This window comes from Oculina patagonica, chromosome 7 (genome assembly GCF_052425735.1).
Source record: "Oculina patagonica isolate OP01 chromosome 7, crgOcupat, whole genome shotgun sequence".
Lineage (NCBI taxonomy): Eukaryota > Metazoa > Cnidaria > Anthozoa > Scleractinia > Oculinidae > Oculina > Oculina patagonica.
The window spans coordinates 15891447-15911848 of record NC_135764.1 but is presented as its reverse complement, the minus strand read 5'-3'; the positions used below and the strand labels follow the sequence as shown (position 1 = coordinate 15911848).

Here is a 20402-nt window from a genome sequence, read left to right as displayed (position 1 = left end):
TTCATAAGAACGAGGCTCGCGAATCCACGCGCGTGTGTTACGTGTGTACGTGCAGTTTGTCAGGTCAGGCACAGTTTGTTTTAAAGCGGGACAAAATCTGAAGAAAAATACAAAACATGGCAAATCAACAAGCAGAGGAAAAGAACAGAACTGTGTTAATTGCAGTAGATGGAAGTGAACACAGCGACAGAGCTTTTGATTGTAAGTATGGGACGTTTTCATTCCGTGACTCGTCTGAAGTCGGATCGAACGCATGCCCGATTTTCTTGATATTGCTTTACTATAAAATGCTTACTTCTTGACACAAAATTTAAGAATTCTCAATCGTCTTTTGTATTGACCATGATAAAATTTTGTTTCAAGGGCTCGTAAAATTCAATTTATTAGCATCAAAGCAACTATAATGGAAGATCCTGGTCCCAGGTGGTAGTTGAGGGGGACGGGTGATGGTTGGGCGGAGGGAGGGTGGGGGGAGGTTCTAGAATTCAAGAGATTAATATTAGCCTATATTTATAAATCACATTTATAAATAGTTTACAAATTAAACAAAATCAGTTGCTAAGGTCATGCATAAAAAGCTGTGAAAGCACTACTGCCCAATCTGCCTATCAGGGACCACACAGATCCCAGGTTGTACTCTGGAATTTGTTGGGCAGGGGTGTGCCACTGGGACTCTGAAACCCTTACCCTGTACCAGACCTGCTGTACCAGAGCTGCTCTTTGCAAGTCCGTGTTCTAGACTATGAAAATGCCTACCCTGTCCCAGACTTGCTTTTATATCTCCAGAAACTCTATCACTATCACAGAGGGTGTTAAAGGGTATTTTTGTGATCACAAAATGCCTTTTATATTTTTTATTTTCTGTTAATTGTGAAATGTCTATTTTTCTTGTGAAACGTGATTTGCTTCCAAAGCTGTGAACCATGATGGCTGTTATTTGTTTTTCGTGAAATGCAACTGTAAACCGCGATTCTTTCTCCCTTCCAAACAAGTATCCAGTATGTGTGGTGAATTGCTTTCAAAACCACTTGACCAGTTTATGACCATGACTGATCATCATTCTGGGCTCTAGGTCACTTTATTACTAATTTGACACCTTTTATCTTGGTTTTGTGAAATGGCTATTTTATTTTGTGTAAAACATGAAATGGCTGTTTTATTTTTCATGAAACATGATCAAGAACCCCCTTTACCACCCTCTATCACAGTAAAAGTAGCTTTTTAAGTTGCCACAATGATTTGAACATGTATTTCCATTTCCTTAAATTTTATTTTTCAATTGCAACTGAGCAGTGTCCAGGTAGATTGTATCATTTGTAGACTGCTTGACTTACTAAACTGCTTGAAAACCCCGGGGGGGGCACTCAAAAAAGTTTTATACGGGGAGGCTCCGCCCCAAGCTCTTACCCCTTACCCTTTTATATACCATTTTGACAGAAATTGTACCCCTTTCGTATACCTTTTACTGAAAAAAGGTACCCCTTTCATATACCTAAAAGACGTGACATAGCCTTAGAACAGGACGTTTTCTTCTCATTTTTATGTAGCGCTTAATAAATTTAAATAATACAGCCATAAAGTGCGTCTGTTCGAAATATTTTAATTACAGGCCTTTTAAAAAACCTAAATGACGGATTTTCATACCCTTTCATATACCTAAACTTGTGAAATCGCTACCCTTTTATATACCTGAAGCCTGAAAAAGGTACCCCTTTCGGGGCGGAGCCTCCCCGTATAGGCCGTTATATGGAGTACCCCCCCCGGGTTGAAAACCATAGCCTTCACAGTGGTACACACCCATTATAATTAAATGGGAATATCCCCTCGCTTTGACAGCGATGCTTGTTATACCTTTTTGTGGTATGATATCATGTTTTGGTATGGCTTGGGTTGTTATATATGTCATGGGTCTCTTTTGTTAAGCATTTTCAAAGTAGGTCACAAATAAACTGGAACTAATGGTTACTGTGAATTTTTTATTAGGGTATTCCAAGAATTTTTATAAGAATGGTGATGAGATATTGGTGATGCATGCCCATGAGTTGCCGTCCCTACCAGCTACTCCATATCCTTGTAAGAAAACATTTTTTGTTATTTTTTTTCTTTTTCTTATTAAGTTTAGGATGCCAACTGGTTTGTTCTGTTAACAGCACATACTGATAATCTTGTAAGCTAGTTCCCAGGCCAATCCCAAGAACATGTACTTTGTTACTTATTTCTGTGGGAACTTAAATCCGCAAAACTGAAAGGGCATATTTCACCGGACTTAGTTTTCCAAATTTGATCAAAAAATGATAAAAACATGAAAACTATTTACCGGTATGTTGCTTTTGCAGGTTTTAAATATCGCAAAGAATTGCAAACATTGAAGTTCCGAGAAAATGATTAGTAACAATAATTTAAGTTTCATGTATGACCTGTATTGGGCCAGCTGAATACTATGTTAAATGCCAAGAGTTAAAAAAAATGTTTTCTTTAGATATGTGCTTTTGAAACTGAATAAAAATGTTGTTTTGTTGTAAAACTAGTTAATGTTGTTGTCATGTTTTAATGGCTGGGTCATTCAACCTGCTCAAAGTAGGAAAAGTGCAATCTGCTTTCCACAGTATAAACAGTGTAAGAAATCTTTATTGTGGTTACTTGAAAGGCTTTTTCAAGCATTTGAGAACATTGTTAAAAGAATGATTGCCATGTAGCAAGTTAAAAAACTTAGTCTCTTCACAGACTAGAGTGACTTACAGTACTGCTTTACAGATAGGAAACAAACCTCCTTTCTATGTCTTTATTATATGCTGACCCTCCATTATTTTGTTGATTCATTTATTTTTTCTAGATGGTTTTGATTTTTCTGAAGGATGGAAGAAGCATTTAGAAGAAAGTGACAAAAAGGCCCGAACAATTTTAGAATCCTATTACAAGAAATGCCAAGAAAATAACGTAAGTATACAGCCTGCTGTGGAAATGTAACTGTGTTTATAATTTTTTTTTCTTTTTTCAACACTCACAGAGAAATTTTGTATCTCTGCGTGACCATGCATATCCTCCATTTACCGGTATTGTTATATCCTATGTCCGTATCAGTTATATTCCTAATCCATTTTATAGAGATAATATTAATATTAACTTCTCAAATGCAAGTAGCTCTCACTGACTTTGCGTTGAAAGTAGTAAAATTTGACGTACAGTTCCTAATTGTTGCTGGTATGCTGTTAAAGGTTTCTGCAGCACTGTCTTGGAAGGTTACCTTTATTAAGATAAATAAGGGGTTTAAATGTCACTTTTCTTTTTTAGTTGAAATGTAGACTCATCAAGGAGGATGGAAACCCAGGAGAGGCTGTTTGTAAAGTCGCAAAGGAGAGAAATGTTGATCATGTAGTAATGGGATCACGAGGATTGGGCACAGTTAGCCGTGCACTTGTCGGTAGTGTGAGTGACTACTGTCTGCACCATTCAAATGTTCCTGTGTCTGTCGTTCCACCTCCAGACCGCTTTCAACATCATGGATTTGCCAACGTTCATTAACAAAGAACTTGCACATGGTACAGTCATATGACTTGTACACTAAATCTGTAAGTGAACTGTAGTTCACATAATCAGCATGGAATGCTGTATAAGATGTTTGCAAGTTCCATACAGTTGTAGTTGTAGTGATCATCAAATGGTTTAAAAAAGTCAATAAATTGTACACTATAGTATATACTGTACAATCCTCATACATGTAATTTAGGGAGATTCGTTAAAAATGAACTGATTTTCTAACTTAATAAAATTAATAAATCATTAGATGAAATAGCCTGACTTGTATTCTTTGGGATAGACAGTTCACAAAACATTTTTGGGTAAGTCACTTGTAACCTAGCTACAGTACATGTAGGCCTCTTTATGCAACATACTGTAGCACACAAGGCCCTCACCAGATCCCTCCAGTGCTCTCTGCCCTGGGCAATATTTGATGCCTCAATCACTCCAGATGAGGCCCAATCTTCCTTTAAAATTTATTCTGCTTTCTTAGCCAATCAAATTGGTTTATTTTTGACAGGTTCACATGTTCACGGTTGGATGATCTACAAGATTTAAATTAAATTTGAATGTTTGAAAGGAATAATGCAATCTGTCCGCCGTTAATCAAAACTATTCCGGAATTCTAGGCGGCACGCGCTGAGTATTTTGACTGTAATAAAGTGGCAATGACACCACCTCAGACTAAAGGGCTAAATTATTGGAACCCTATGACTGATCTGAAAGATGGACGCTACATGTGGTACCCTATCTTGCATATATTTCTACATGTAGACCCCAGAGCTCATCTTTTGCACATGACTCAGACGCGCAAAGAGAAGTGCTCTGGAGTTGTGAATGCCTATCTTGCAGCAAATATCTGTCAAGTACATCTGGCATGTCTAATAATCCTACCTCCCTGGATTGTTGAAATGAGTAAGTATTGTTATTTGATATTTTGAGATACATGTAGCGACTGAATGCTAATGCAAGAGGTCGTACTGTACATTAAGCAACCCACTCTCTTTACAAGTAAAATGTTTACTTTTTTAATCTTACAATGTTTTCCAGCTCATCATGCAACAAGCAATGAATAGCAATTCATTTCAATGACTTTGTACAACATTTCACAAAAGTAGCAAGCATTTTAACATGAGAAATTAAATACTGTGAACAAACGTTTTAAAGACACGTTCCATCTTATATCCATCTTCAGTCCTAGTTATAACAAGTTACAGGAAGTGAACATGTGCAATTGTTGTGTTGCCTTGTATTATACCGTAGAATTCCGGTTATAAGCCCTGGGCTTATACAACTTCATAAGGGTTTTTGGTGGGCTTATAAGCGGAGGGGCTTATATCTGGGAGGGCTTATAAGCGGAATGAAAAAACGTTTCAAAACAAGCCTCGGGAGTGTTGATCAAAATACGTTTTTAAGTTAAAAACGTACAAAAAGCAACATTTAGCCCTGTTCAGTACTGCCATCCGGTAGAGGGGGGCTTATATCCGGGGGCTTATAATCGGATGTATTTTTTTGTTTCCAGGTAGATGGGCTTATAACCGAGGGGGCTTATAAGTTGGGGGGGGGGCTTATAACCGGAATCTTACGGCATGTGTTTAATTGCTATTACTGTATAAAGGATTGCCAAAGTGACAAATATATACAATGTAACTCACAAAAAAGAAGAAACAATGGAAGCAATTGCGGGAAAGTTTTTACTGAGAAATTCCTACATATACTATGATGATCTCCAAATGACCAGAAATTAAAAATAATTATTAGCAATGCAATATAAAATTCTGCATTTGTTTGAATTATATTTATTTATTTTTTTATTTTTTGTCTATGTCATTGCCCATTGTTCACTCCTTAGAGTGAATTCGTGTAACCCGTTTTTTATATGTTAATGAGTCGTATAATATTCTAATGTTTGTGTACAATAAAACAATACACGAGTGGTCAGAAAACCTCAAAGAAATCACTTTAATAGTTAAACAGAATAGAAGTATAAACAAGACGTGTCTTTTTTTAAGCACTTCAAGAACATGTTCAACCTAAATCGAAAATTAGTTTGTTTTTCTTTAGGGGATGTTGAATATAAAATGTTTGTCTAAAATCGCAAGACAATTCAAGGCATGATAAATTTTAAGCCCCGTTATCTGTTTTGGTTTTTACATATTGGTAAATGCTTGAATTTTACCTGACTTCCACATGCAAATAATACTTATGATTTGTCCGCAATTTTCTGTTTTCCTGTACAGCTCATTTAAATATTACACGGCGCATTTGCATATAAAAAACGGGTTACACGAATTCACTCTCTTGTAACTTTAATTAACATTTTGTCAAAATAGTTTAATTTATATGAAAACTTTGTCTGAACAGCAAAGCATGAAACAGTAGATGAATTATAGTTTCTTGATTCCACACATGCATTTGTAGAAAGTGTAAGTGTACTACACAGCTGAATGCTGGTAATGATCAAGAAACCTTCAAGGGAAATTGAAAAATGTTTTAGTTATCAAGGGCAAAATTAGTAGGAAGATGTCCAGAAGGGGAATGGAAAAAGATTCAAGTTAAGAGGGTTTGAGTTACTGGTATTCAACGTACTGTATATGTATGTGCTGGTACAAGATAGCAAGTATAAATGCCCAGAACAGTAACAAGTGTATTGGCTGTCAGTTTCGATTCTCAGGGGTGCTGGGAATTCAAGAATTATTTAGAATAAATTATATATAATGAACTACCAGAAGCACCTGGAACTACTCATGAGAATTAATATTACACCATTTTGAAAAATACTTGCATAAAGTGGATAAGTGCAATCATAAGAAACTGCATTCAGGTTGAAGCATCATTTTGTATATATATGTACCTATAAAGAAAATAATAACTGAGGTGACACACATTTAACATTATTGGCTGCAATTAATCCTGGTTTTGGGCAATAAATAGTAAAATTAAAATGTACTTTTTATTCCAACTCATTCTCAGAGTTGGTAACACCCAATTTTTTTTTTACAAAATTAACTTAATATTTTCAAGCTCTGTCACAAGTAATTCAGGCTGCTTGCTTGTAACATTTTGGCTCAAAGACAAACTTGGAAAATAAATCAATTAGTTGGTTAGAAGCTGTGTGGTACATGTACATATTTTGTAGTCTGACTGGCAAAAATTAGTCGTACTTGATGCATTAAACCATCTTTTATAATAATAATTTTCATTATGGAAATGTTACAGATAAATATCCTGATTCACAATATTTTACTGCATTTTGAATAACCGTCCGGGTGATGCCGTTAGTGTGAGAAAATCTCTTGTATTTGAATGATTATGCCTGCCCATTGTTCATGTCACCTCTACACAAAAATTTAGATGGTGGAAGCCACAATGTAATGTCAATAAATAAATATTGTCTGCATGTCTAATGTAACTGAATGAAATAATGCAATTTGTAAATGTACAAAATAAATTTCTCGAATCAATTAAGAAATCTTTAAATTATAAAAAAATACCAAAGGAAAAAATAAACTTAATGGGCAAGCTAAAGGATGCTAACTGTAGTTAGATTTAACTAATTGAAAAATTTAGAATAATATTATAAGTATAACAATGCTGTTAAGATAGATCCAGATTGGAACAGTAACAAAATATCTGTGAAGAGTAACAAATCCTTTGTTTGTCAAGTAATGCAGATTTTTATTACAACCACCCTCCCTCAAATAAATAATTATTTAAAGCATTGTCAATATTTTTTGACATACATGTATGTATTACATATATGCAACCTTCCTAACACTTTCATCACGTCAAAGAATGATTATTTAAGCTACACTGAAAGCACTGAAAACCTCCACTTAGAGCAGGATATTTTCTTTTTGATGCATAACATCTAATAACTATTTAAAACTGACTCTTAACATTTTTTTGCAAGATCATGGTTAATTATTTTCTACATGTCTTACACGTAGCAGTACGTTAGTGCAGAAAAACAAACTATATAATTATATATATCTGGAAGAAGTTTTTAGGCTGGCGGTATTACAACAACAGGTATTGATGAATGTCGAACAACATAATCGCTAACACTCCCTAGCAATGTTCTCCGCAGCTTGCCCAATCCCCTGCAGCCCATCACTATAGTAGTTGCATTTTCTTTCTTGCTGTAGTTCACTATTACATCTCCTGGGCTCCCTGTGTCGTGGATCATCTTGTATGACAGTTGCCCCTGTCAAAGAATACACACAGATGTGGTGTTACTTTGGAGATGTTTGGATGTTAACTAACAATTTCTGTCAAAAAATTGGAAGAAGAAATTGTAATCCTGTAGAGGGGTATTGAATTGTCTATTTCTCATGCAGGGCTGTCATCAAGGGTCGAAACCTGCAACACCTGTTAAGGCTGAGTTCACTTGATGTTCAAAGGCCTTAACTGGTGGTATGTTACACTTGCATACAGAGCGGGTGATAACTTCAATGTAACGGCTGCTTAAAAACTTGATGCATGACAGCGCTGTCATGTTGATTTTAGAATAATGAGTGAGAGATCAGAGGGTTGACTGACAACTCACTCAAACTCTGGCTACATTTTACAGATACTATTTATAGCCAGTAATTTTAGTGTTTCAAAAAAGAACTGATGTCAGAAAATGTTTTCCTACGTGAATAAACTCACAACTTGATTCTAAACAAAACAGTTTTAATCGGCTAAACTCATTTCTACAGATCACAGATCTAGATCGATCACTTGGCATACATGTGCTCTTGGAAAAGACAACCAAGTATCCCATAATGTTTTTGAAATGGTTACAGTCCCATTACTATGCCTGGCCTGGTAATGCCTGATGAATTTTGGTTGTAATAATACAGTCGAACCTCGATTATCCGGACTCCTTGGGACTAGGCTAATTAGTCCGGATAATCGAGAGTCCGTATAATCGAAAGTATGAATATTAATGAGCCAAAAAAACAAACGAGGGCATCTGACAGGATGCGGTGGTGCGGATCCGCAAAGTTCGCTAACTTGCGCATCTTCGTCAAATTTTTCCACATTAAACAGGGAAAAAAAGAAAAATTGCTTCATAATAGCGATAAATCAGCTGTTAACCATCCTCACAAACAAAAATTCCGAAGTCATTGATCATTTTGAGACAGTTTTTCTCCGAAAAAGACGACGAAACCACGCCGATTCGTTCGCAAACAATTTTGAACCTCCAGGCGTTCCTTGCGTCTTTTCGTGATGGGCCTGGTGACTAGACTTGATGCTAACATGCGGTGTCGACCGATCGAACTTTCTACGATGTTTTTCACTTCGTAGAAGGATTTAAACATTCTGAATTTTGCCATTTTTCCTTGTAAATTTCAGTATAATACAAGTAAGCAAGGACAGAAAGCAAATTTATTTGTGTGAATGTTTTTATGGCTAGTGGAAACTGAATAAGGAAGTTGTCTGCCGAAGTATGAAATGTTGTTCGATTGGAAACTGCATCATCAGAGGTTTTATAATGTTTTTTGACAGGTAAACCACCTTGACCACCTATATCTGGTCTTGAATGTGACTAATTAATATTCATGAAAAAATTGGGACCAGAGAAAAAGTCCGGATAATCGAGAAATCCGGATAATCGATGTCCGGATAATCCGAGGTTCGACTGTACACCTTTTATTTACATTTAACTCTGGGAGGAGGGAAGCCTGGGCCGAGTTTGGCCGAGTCTGCACTGTAGAACTCTGTGTGTATGCTGTACAACTCTGAACATGTGCTCGATCTAGCTAGCTAGCTGGCTTTCCTCTTCCCCATACTGTGTTATTCACTGTTCCACTAGAGTTAACATAATTTGCATAACTAAAATCTCAACATTGACATACCTTAAGGGGTATAAACTTCTGGTCATACTCTTTGAGAAGGCACCTGGCCTTATCTTGTGCTTTCTGAATTACAACGCACCACTCATCATAGCTATTCTTGAAGTCAACACTTGCTGTCAAGCAAAAAGAACAGATTAGCAAACAGTGTAAAAAGACCACTCTGTGAGTGAAACCTACCTTTTAGTACCTGACTATGGGTTAAGGTATCAGTATACCCCAACATTGACCATTTCAAAGAAAAATATATTTTGGTATTTTCGGAAAGATCTCATTAAGACCTTTCATTCAAAAAATTTTTATGGAAAAAGATTCACTCTACACAGAGTTATGAAGAAAAAACATTTCTTGCCATTAATTATAATTTATATTTTGATATTGATAGCTGTCAACAGGTTGTCTAAAGGAGCGCGGCGATGCTACCGTTGCGTGACTATCAGAGTTCTTGGTTTTCGACGAGTTGCTTTAGGAGTTTTGCGCTGGCAAAATGTATAGTTTTCCAGACGTCAGTAAAGAAACATTTTCCCATTCCTATCTCAAGTTCGAAGAATGTTGCAAAAACGGGAAAGGACAAAAGATTTGGCAGATGCGCTAGTAGATAGCGACAACGGGTTTTTCGCCGCTTGAATGGGTAACAGCACGACCTGGAATCACGACCCGCAGTTCCTCGGCTTACTTTGACTACTTTAGGATTCTTGTGATTCCATGTTATCGTTGTTTTAGATTTAAAACTGTTGCACTGAGACGAAAATTGTTATAACGTCAGCGGTAGAATGTGAGTATGAAATCATGCAACAGTCTGTTTCTGGCCAGAAGCAACATTTGACACCGCTTTGAACAAGTTATATTGTTAAAGTAAAATGAACCTTCATTCTATCGCTCAACGCCTGGTCATTTTCACTTGTCTTGTGTAATTAATCTCATTACACCGGAAGAACGGCCCAAAATACATTTTCGTTCGTATCTCGAAAACAGAGTTTCGAAGAGAGAGGCGCACATTTTAAGTTCATTTTCAATGGAGTTTCAACAATTTTCGTTGAAATTTGGCAAGAATGTTGCCCGATAATCGAGCAACAAAACTGTGTCGGCGAATTTTTATTTTTTTCTTCTTTCAAAAGTTATGGCTGTTTTAACGCAGAGAATAGTTGTTTCTTACACTCTTGAAGTTTAACTGCGTGTCAAAAACAAACCAGACAAGTAATCAATTTTCCCCGACACAGTTTTTTATAGAAAGGTGTGAAGAACACATAGCGATGTTGATCGCTTCTTTCCGTTCAAAATTGTCCGGAAACGAACCCGATTTATGAGCCTCGATACTTTTGGAAAAAACACGCTCTTTTTGGACAACATTAATATTTGAACTTAAAATAAATGTATCTTCGCAATCTACAATTCCTAAGCTTTCAGAAAATATTTACTTTGCTGGGGTTTGCTTTAATTAACAGACGGTAAGGCAGCTCCAACGCACACTGGTCATTTGGGGTATACTGATACCTTAAATGTCATATATCTCAAGGGTGGAGCTGGGGAGGTACCATACTTGTGGTCAATGGTATATGAGCTCATATACCATTGCCTGTTAACCAATCAGAACGCAGGAATTGCAAATATACCATTGCTAGTTTTTAATAAAATGTTAGATCTTTTTCTGGGCTAAGTAAGTCTTTCATGTTACAGTGAAGATCACTTCATTTATCACATTACTATATATGCTTCTAACGCATGCCAAAGAAGTCATTTGGTACTCACTGTGTTTTGCTGATTGCATTGGCGGGGGATCAAATGCATGGATAAAAACAACTCTGTCTCCCTTCAAGTGAAGGTGTTCTAGATACCCTGTAAACATGAAAGAAACATTTGAACCAAGCATAAAACTGAACCACTGTAACAACCAATTAAACAGGTGATCAATTACAAATTGGAACTCTGGCCCTGAGTGTTTTTTATTGCATCCATTACATGTTGCTTCTCACCATAGGCCGTTTTACAGATATCGACTTTGCCCCCTCAGCATCCTATAATATATAATATTCTTTTATTATGGTAGTTGCAGAATTATCACAATAAAAGAGTTAATCATTTCAATGAGCATTATAGGATTCGAAGAGGGAAAAATCACTATGGCCGCCGTAACCGTAAAACGGCCAACTTGGCCATGTTGCCTTCCAATACCAGATAGGGGACTGATATTCACAGCAAAATCTCCATAAACACAATATATATGATAGTGAATCAATTAATATTGATAAAGTATCAAATATAAATAATTGATACTAGTTGAGCTTGTAAGAAATACAGCAAAGGGATTTAGGATTAAGGTTCTCTCTGGCAACGTGCTGAGATCAAAATTAAGAGCCTCATCTGATTATTAGAAATTTGTTACTTGTTTTATATAAGCTAAACTGTTTTTTTAGGATAACTACATTATAATTATGCGATGATTCTAAATGAAATATTTCAATTATTTTCTTATATTGGCCTCTTGCCTTGATTTATATAAGACTTCAAGGGTAATGATTTTTGATATTTATTTAAAGGTTTTAGATTTCCTTGACGCACTCCATAAAAATCAAGCATATTTTTTGAATAAAAAATTAAAACGAGCACATGTTCGAACATGTGCTTCAGCAGAATTTTATCGTTTTGCTTTCTAATTTCGTTCATTGCCACCTCTAACTCTAAACTCTCACAATTTTTTTCAAGAGATGGATGTGACTTACATCACGATTAGTAGCACTTAGTTTTATAGAAGTGTAATAATAATTATTTATAAAGCTCTCTGAGTTAGCTTACAAAAAGCTTATATTTACAGACAAGCGTAAAGGGAGGCTAAAGTACCAAGTCTGTTTTTAGACGTGCATCAAAAATGTTCACAAACTGGTCATAAAACCACGACAAACCATCATCGATTTAACGCAGAAAACGAACAAAACTGAACAAACATATCGCTCTTTTCTGATATTTCAGAACGTCGACCATTATTAGTCAGATTACTTCGCAAGCAATATCAAATAAAAGCTAAGCTGAGCTAAGCTTGCGCGCGAATATATTTGTACATGAAGTATCTGACGCAATAAGCATCTAACACTGGGGAATAATATTCAAATAAAGGCTTACAGTTCACTGCCCGATCACTGTTTTTGCTCCCATCCACGGGAATAATGATTACATTGCCAGAAGACATTGAAAAAGAAATGATTGTTGATAAAGTCAAGTACACGTTTTGATAAACTGATGTGTGTAGTGCGTGACGTGGGGTGACGCACACTCTCTCATGCTCAGCTGTCAATAAATCACGCTCGCAATCTCGCAATGCATACTGGAAATTTCCAAGGTCAAATATATCGACGAAGTCGATTGGCGTTCGCGTAAGAAAAAGCACCAATCAGAGCACGCGTTTTATAAATATTGTATATTGAACCAAACCACCGGGGTACACTGCAGGGATTCGGCGAGGGTTGTGTAGTAGAGTTTGCTTTGATTAGGTTATCTTTTTCACCAATTATGGCTGCGAAAAGGACGGTGTTGTTGGCTTTGGATGGTAGCAAAGGCTCTGAATATGCATTGCAATGTAAGTACAAACTAACCTGGTTTTTATTTGACTACAGTCCTCTACAGTTGGTGTTTCGTGAGCGTTCCGCATGGAGTGTATGGGGGCGTGAATCCGCGAAAGATGGTACACAATGAGTATTGGGAAGATCTCAAACATTTGAGCAATATGTAGCTTTGTAACTTTGTAGATTACAGCTGATTTGGCTTGTGGGTCTTATTGATTTACTGTTTGCTGTATTTTTGCGATGAGAACTTCGCTTATTCAACTTTGTTAGTGGAAGCCCATATGGGGAGGCTGGTTTTCATGTTACATGATGCTCGAAACTAGAGAATTTGGGAAATAAAGTGAATCGTTCGGTTAGATAGATTTGAGAAATCACGGCATTTGTAGTGAGTTATTACCAAACTTTGTCAGGAATCGAAGCTTAAGCTCAAGCAATACCTACATGTACTTACGTATTGAAGAAATTCTTAAATAATTGAATATTTACATATTGCATTATGAATTTTTAAGAGACTTGGAAACTGCGAGTAACATTGTAATCATGTTTAAATATGAGGTATTTAATTAAAATCCGTTCATGAGAAGAGATTGAGTAAGACTCTGTATTATTTATCTCTGTGATAGTCAGGTATTAAAATGCTGTAAGAGTTAATTTAACCGGTGTCTTCAGAAAATGTCCATACTCAATCTCTCCCCCCCCCCCAAAAAAAAATAATGGCAATTCTGAGAGGGTATGGTGAAAAGCACTTTTTTTGTAGGGAAAGAGCTAAACTGCCTTGTGAGGGGGGGGGGGGTACAGATGATTTGTGGAACAAAGCATCACCAAGAGCAATAATTTTATTATATATAAAACAGAGGGAAGCATGTATTGTTTAGTTATAATTATCCTGTGAAATCACATGAATATTGCCAGATACTTATAGCCAATAAGGCTGCAGAATGAGTTGGGGTTGAAGTTATCAAGAGAAAATTTTCACATTTTAATATTGTATGGTTCCAGAAAATATCCATACCCCCACCACGGAGGAAATTGGAAATTCCAGAGGGGTGGGGGGGGGGGGTCAAGGGCCCAGGAAATTCCGAAGAGGAGGGGGGGGGGGGGTTGCCAGTGGAATTATGTTTCCAGACGGTCAAGTTTGATGCAGTGCAAACTAGTTTCAAAAATCGTTTCTTACCTACTCTACAAATGTTTTACATAGCAAAAATAGCACTCTGGGTTCTTGATTCACAATCACATTACATTTAAAACGGGTTTTCTTTCTCCTGAAAGCACACTGAAAGCAAATAATTTCAACGAAATCCTCCATGTTCGTTCGTCCGCCATTACTTGTTACCAGTCCCCCGAAACTTGTCACGTGGTTTGACCAAAAGGCACTGGTGCCAAGGGTTGCTTGTTTCACGTTCGATCGAAGGAAAATCGTCCTTGTTTGTGAAAAGTTTCATGTTTATTAGCGATGAAAATAGTGTAATGATGTCAGAAACTCGAGATTAACATGGTTTTGTTATTTCTGGCTATTTGTTTGTAATTTTCCTGTTAAATTTTGCTTTCTCAGCGAGCATTAGCGATTTTGCGATCACGTTTACGGTGAATGTTTATGGTTTTAATATATCAACACTTCAAATCCGTGTTCTGATACATTTTAATAGCGGTTTTCTAAAGCGATTGGAATGAAAAGGGATGGATGGTTATACAACAAGGTAATTTGACAAGTGACTGCCAGATATTTTGTTTGTTTACTTTTGAGGAAATTTCTTATTTTGTCTTCAGCAGTACATGTAACTTATGTATCGTTCTAACATATCTTCCGATCGATCAGTTATACACTGTAACTGTTTACAAGAGAGGTGGCCTAAAATTTAGAGCATTGTACAATTTATCTTTTTTTTCCAGAGGGGCTGGGGGGTACGCAATATACTTTTGGAAATTCCGGAGGGTGGGGGGGTTTATTTTTCTTAACAAAAACGGAAATTCCAGAGAGGTGGGGGGTCTTACGTGAAATACCCTCCGTGGTGGGGGTATGGATATTTTCTGGAACCACACATTGAATTATTTTTTTGATTTAAAAATCTCATTAATTTTAAAAATGTTGCGAAAAATAAGTGTTGCTAACATTTGATGACATGATACTTGAGTGAAAAGTAAATTAAAGGAAGTTCATAACCATTGCTTCCTTCCATTTCTGGAGGAACACTTCTTTGGTGCATTCATCAAACTGGCCATTCAATGGTTCTTAAAACTTTAACACACCTACATGTATCTACCATCTCATATCCAAATATGCACTCTCTTAGAAAAATGATTTGTTATGTACAGACAACAAATAACAAGGACTTTTTGACCTTATTTTTGTACTTGTTTTGTAAGGGTAATGAATGCACCGGTACTTATATTTTGTAGGGTAATAAATTTACTTGTTTTGTAGGGTATCTTGAGAGATGTCAACGTCCTGAAGATGAGCTTATTGGTTATCATGCTTGGCAGCATGCCCATCTTCCCACATTTAGTCTAAAATGTAAGAAGAACTAATGATGTTTGCATTTATTGGTAAATATTTTACCACACGTGACCATTTTAATGGGTGACTGGAAGGCCGTTGCTTAAGAAAACATTTTTAGGAGCCCCGAATCACAGGCTTATTACAATTCTGAATTGGCCACCATTTTTTTAAAAGAAGATAGACAAAAAGCAAATTGTATAAAAATTGAGCTGCACTGCACTGCACTAGTCAAAGCATAAGAGCAACTTCAAAGCTATATATATACTACAGTGGTTTTGAAGTGCTACTGATTGTGCACAAAGCAGCAGATAATTTTGACTCATCATAAACCAAAGCCAAGTCACCCAGGTTTCTCAGTCATCAGAGCACCAGTCTTGAATTAAACAAACAAACAACAAAACTTTATTTTAGCAATCAAATTGTTTACAATATTTTTCACCTCCCGCAATTAGCCTAGTTATTCGAGGTGGGAGGTGAAGAAGAAAATGAAAAAGAGAAAATAAATAAATAAATTTACAAAAAGGGTATAACTTATCTACATTAACTATTAACTATTATTTCTACATTAAGAAATTAAAGCTACTTTAAGCCAAAGATTTTAGGTAGTCGATGATTTTATTGATTTCAACATACCGGTAGTCATCCTCAGCTGAAAGTGAATTGAGCATTGATTCATGAATTATCTAAAACATTCACCCTTCCTGGGTTCACACACATTGGTTTAGCTGGATTTATTCTCAGTATAAGCCCTGGATCCAACTCCTAGCGGGCCATGTTTTGTAAAATAGTAATCTAAGTGTACAGTATGTCAGTTATAATTATATTCATATACAGTTTTATACTTTACGTCTTGAAGCAACATTTAAGCCGCCCACAGAGGAATGGGAAAAAATTATGCAAGAAACCAACAAACAAGTACAAAAAATTGAAAATGACTTCACCTCCACATGTCAGGGAAAAAAGGTGTGTATTTTGATAAACTAGGAAAGCCTACCAAATTGTTTTTGTTATTTTTTGTTATAAGATTCTGGAAAATAACCTTTAATGTTTTACATGGACAGTGTCCAAATCATCTTTGAAACCTTTGAAATCCAGCTATAGAAAAAAAGTTCTTTCCATTAGACTGTGAGCTGTGCCAATGTATTTTTTTATTGGAAACCTCAGGTGATTGTCAGATAGCCCGGGTATTAGATTTTACAGCAAGGCTAGTGGATTTTATCCTTCACTTGCTCAACAGGCAAGTGAAAGTTTTGGGGAAATTTTTTTGAGCAAATTACTGAATCATGCTTATGGGGATTTTTTTGGGCTTAAGTGAAAATTATGACTTTCGAGCTAGCCTGAGTTCATCCTGGCTTCGAGCAAGCTGGAAAATTGAATTTCTTTGCAGCCTGTAAGTTAAATTTATTTCCTTATCTTATATATCTTATTTCTGTCTTGTAACAGATTCCTTACAAGTTTTTTGAGGAGAATACGAACAAGCCAGGAGAGGGGATTATCAATGCTGCCCAAAAGCACAATGCTGACATCATAGTGATGGGCACAAGGGGCTTAAGCACCCTTCGCCGCACTGTTCTGGGTAGTGTCAGTGATTATGTCCTGCATCATTCTGGTATCCCTGTGGCTGTAGTGCCGACTAAGGAGGAATCTGCCTAGTAACAGAAAAATTTTCATTGAGGCAATTAAGTTTACAGTGCAGTTTTTCAGCTTACAATTATGTCATTTTAAATAAAACAAAATGTGTAAGTTTGGTTGTATCTTTTACATGTAGCCATGATTCAAGCTGGGGTCACATAGCAGCTTTGTAAGGGAGTTTCACATGAATTGCATACTACACTTTGAGAGAGAAAGCCACAAAACAATAGCTGCTAACACTGTATGTCTTGAGTGACACATGGCTCTTTTAAGGTTAAGAGTGCTTTGTGATGCAATACTAATGCCGTGTGAGCGTCAACAATCATGGTTATAATGATTTTGATTGGAGAGAATCTAATTAAAACATTTAGTATGTTAATCTGAAATCAAAGAGAATGTAGCTCAAATTTAGGAAAACTTATAAATTTATTTTAATTTTGTTATTAGGAAGGAAACTAAAATAAATTTTGATGGTTCTCGCTTTTGTTAATTCAACATAACAAGCATAGACTAAATGTTTTAGTGGAACATCAATGCAACAGTTTTTTTTTAAATGCCACAGTTCTAAGCTAAAATTAGCTGTCAGTAAACAAGCCTTGACACACATGCAACTGACAGACTTTGTACTAATTTTTGTCAGTTTTTTACATTTTTAGAGGTTATTAAAATCTTTCCTTCTCAAGAATTGTTGATTCAATTTGATCTGACCAGTGTGGATTTTGAACACTGCCTGCTGGGTATTTTGTTTGCACATTAACATATTATCTATAATTATTGTGTCTGTCCACATGCATTGCAGGCCTGTATTTCTTAACTGTGGAGTTCTTCTCTGTATGCATTTCAAAAAAGTGAGTTCAGGCCAAATAATGTTCCATGATTTGAATTCTTGGGAGACGTGGTGACCTAATGGTTAGTGCACTGGATTCAGGATTGAGCAGTCCGGGTTTGAGCCTGCATAGGTGTGTTCTTGGGCAAATCACGTCAATCTCATAGCACCCCTCTCCACCCAGGTTTATGAATGAGTATTGCTGAGGGTAACCCTGAGATGGACTAGCATTCCATCCAGGGGAGAGTAAAAAATACTCCTTGTTGCTTTACGCTACAGAAACCAGCATAAGCTAAGGCCTGATGGCCCACTAGGTTCGAATGCTGACTTTACCTTTACCATGATTTGAATAAATGAATGTTGGTTCTTGCAAAGCGCATACATTGCAATGTTTTCATGGTACTCTTTATGATTTCACTTCACCGTGGCACCCTGGAAGCACTGCAGTTTTATAATGCTAACACCTTTATCAATAAAAAGAGAAATGAACTCTCCTCTCCCCGAACCAATGATGAATTCACTCTAAGGGCAAAACGTATCATTTTCCATCGTTGAAACTGGGGGGGAAGTGGTGGTATTAATTTTTCGTGTCAGTTGTCCAAGATTGCAGCTTACGTATGGCGCTCTCTCTGCACGTATTGCGTGCCTACGTTGTTAGCAAAGCTCCAGAGGCCTAGATAATTACTCTTCCTATCGGCAGTTCAACCCGAAATATTAAAAAATGACGATACTCTACAGACATCCGTGTTGTGTCCTGGCTTTGACGTATTTAAAATTGCATGAGAAATTCAAAACCGAGAACAACCAATACTAGAGAAGTTATCCTGAAATCACGCCCTCCCTCCCTTACGCATCATCTGATGGAATTTTCTGAGTCCCAGGGCGGGCGGTAGGGAGGGCGTGGTGCGGTAGGGAGGGGGTGGCGGGGGGGGGGGGGGTAGAGGTGGGGACAGTTACATATGTCTACATACAGTTTCTTTCTTTTTTTTCTGTGTCCACGTATCGACTTCTTTTTTTTCATTTTGTCAGATCAGCGACCGAGCTAGATAACGTTCCGTAGTTATTTTGGGTGGAATTTTACAGTGGAACCCCGATATTATATAACGATATGCCAAGGGAGCAGTAAAGTTTTCTCGTTATATCCAGGAATCGTTTTATCGAAACTTCCGATACAACGATATGGCCATAAAATAACCGAAAATATCGTTATATCGGGGTAAACCTAACAAGTACTTTTTACTGCATATCAAAGGAGGATAAAAAGAATAATTTTGATAAGAAGGCTTAAAACACAGTATCATTTTCGTATAGCATCGTACAAAGCTGTTGTCAGAAACGTTAGAGATAACTCAATAACTGTTATGTTGAAGATGAAGTATTCAACATGACACGAGCATTGGACAAAGAAAAATTCTGAGTCCCCGACGGGAATCGAACCCATGGCCTCCAACCTAGTAAAATGGCCCAGCTCACAACGAGTCTCTCGTAGCTCAGTTGGTTAGAGCGCCCAACCGGTATCTGGGAGGCCATGGGTTCGATTCCCGTCGGGGACTCAGAATTTTTCTTTGTCCAATGCTCGTGTCATGTTGAATACTTCATCTTCATTATTTATTACCGAGCTTAAAATTTACCATCTTTATTATTTATAACTGTAATGTTATTGCATTAAATTCGATGTTTTGCAAATAAATTGTGACTGTGAACTAATAATATCGTTATATCCGGGGGAAGATTATACGTTCGGTCCGCTAATTATAAATTCTCATCGTTATATCGAAGATCGTTATATCGGGATTCTGTCCCATACATTTTACTGTGACTTTTGCCGGTTCCACTGTACTAGCGACGTCCATGTAATAATCGTATTACGGTTCATGTAACTGCGTGTTGTTGTTCGCAAGCGAAATGCTGACGGCGTACTCTCACCAGTCCTCCATCGTTACGGAAGACTGGAACTTTAAAGGTAATAATTCCAATTACTACTAGTAATATTCAAATGTTTATGTAATTAATATTCAATTCACGAAGCAAAGAAAACAGCAAGAGCTGGTTAACATTAAGCCTGCGCCGCAGACGAAACTACACCCTTGGTTTTAATACTGGCCGAGGTTAGATAACGTCTGCGAGTCAGGCTAGTTAACATTGCAGAATAAAAGGAGAAGGAACAATGATGGTAACAAATACAGGAGCTATAGAATTCCCTGTGTTAACGATGGGAATATCGTTACAAGATAGAATCAATGGCCACCGTTAACACTGTTAACTTTTGGCTTCCAGAAGAAACATTTGTTAATAGAATTTAATTATTTCACCTGATTGAAATTAAAGACAACCGTTTAATGTGAAGAACATCGGATCATTTAAATTTAAGTTTAAAATGCGCCAAATTTAGCAAAGAAATTTAATATCGCTAGGAAAGTGAGGTTGATACTATGGTGATGAATGGTGCAAAAGGGTCCAACATATCAACGTAGTTTTCGCGTGACGTCGTCTTCTTTATCAATGTAGAGACAATAAGTCTATCCTAT

General features: G+C 36.7%; 3 protein-coding genes across 3 annotated transcripts; 2 read left to right on the top strand and 1 right to left on the bottom strand.

Moving 5' to 3' along the window:
* Positions 1–31: 31 nt before the first annotated feature.
* LOC144660931 (universal stress protein Slr1101-like) lies at positions 32–3790 on the top strand. Its single transcript, XM_078521651.1, has 4 exons — positions 32–201; positions 1984–2073; positions 2834–2937; positions 3292–3790. Exons 1-4 carry the CDS (start codon positions 117–119, stop codon positions 3520–3522), a joined length of 510 nt encoding a protein of 169 aa, XP_078377777.1. The 5' UTR covers positions 32–116; the 3' UTR covers positions 3523–3790.
* A 730-nt stretch (positions 3791–4520) lies between these two features.
* On the bottom strand, positions 4521–12638 carry LOC144661366 (universal stress protein in QAH/OAS sulfhydrylase 3'region-like). The gene is made up of 5 exons (XM_078522093.1): positions 12480–12638; positions 11112–11198; positions 9366–9478; positions 5817–7726; positions 4521–5363 (listed from the first exon to the last, which is right to left on the bottom strand). The coding sequence occupies exons 1-4, from the start codon at positions 12544–12546 to the stop codon at positions 7526–7528; spliced, it is 468 nt and encodes a 155-aa protein (XP_078378219.1). The 5' UTR covers positions 12547–12638; the 3' UTR covers positions 4521–5363; positions 5817–7525.
* A 135-nt stretch (positions 12639–12773) lies between these two features.
* On the top strand, positions 12774–17733 carry LOC144661365 (universal stress protein YxiE-like). Its single transcript, XM_078522092.1, has 4 exons — positions 12774–12933; positions 15342–15431; positions 16273–16379; positions 16860–17733. The coding sequence occupies exons 1-4, from the start codon at positions 12867–12869 to the stop codon at positions 17067–17069; spliced, it is 474 nt and encodes a 157-aa protein (XP_078378218.1). The 5' UTR covers positions 12774–12866; the 3' UTR covers positions 17070–17733.
* The last annotated feature ends 2669 nt before the right edge of the window (positions 17734–20402 follow it).

Coding starts and splice junctions, on each gene's coding strand:
- LOC144660931 (XM_078521651.1), top strand. CDS start 117: ATGGCAAATCAACAAGCAGAGGAAAAGAACAGAACTGTGTTAATTGCA. Junction 202..1,983: donor CAGCGACAGAGCTTTTGATT/GTAAGTATGGGA, acceptor ATTTTTTATTAG/GGTATTCCAAGAATTTTTAT. Junction 2,074..2,833: donor ACCAGCTACTCCATATCCTT/GTAAGAAAACAT, acceptor TATTTTTTCTAG/ATGGTTTTGATTTTTCTGAA.
- LOC144661366 (XM_078522093.1), bottom strand. CDS start 12,546: ATGTCTTCTGGCAATGTAATCATTATTCCCGTGGATGGGAGCAAAAAC. Junction 9,479..11,111: donor AATGCAATCAGCAAAACACA/GTGAGTACCAAA, acceptor TTTGCTTGACAG/CAAGTGTTGACTTCAAGAAT. Junction 7,727..9,365: donor AGAAGTTTATACCCCTTAAG/GTATGTCAATGT, acceptor ATTCTTTGACAG/GGGCAACTGTCATACAAGAT.
- LOC144661365 (XM_078522092.1), top strand. CDS start 12,867: ATGGCTGCGAAAAGGACGGTGTTGTTGGCTTTGGATGGTAGCAAAGGC. Junction 12,934..15,341: donor CTCTGAATATGCATTGCAAT/GTAAGTACAAAC, acceptor CTTGTTTTGTAG/GGTATCTTGAGAGATGTCAA. Junction 16,380..16,859: donor CCACATGTCAGGGAAAAAAG/GTGTGTATTTTG, acceptor GTCTTGTAACAG/ATTCCTTACAAGTTTTTTGA.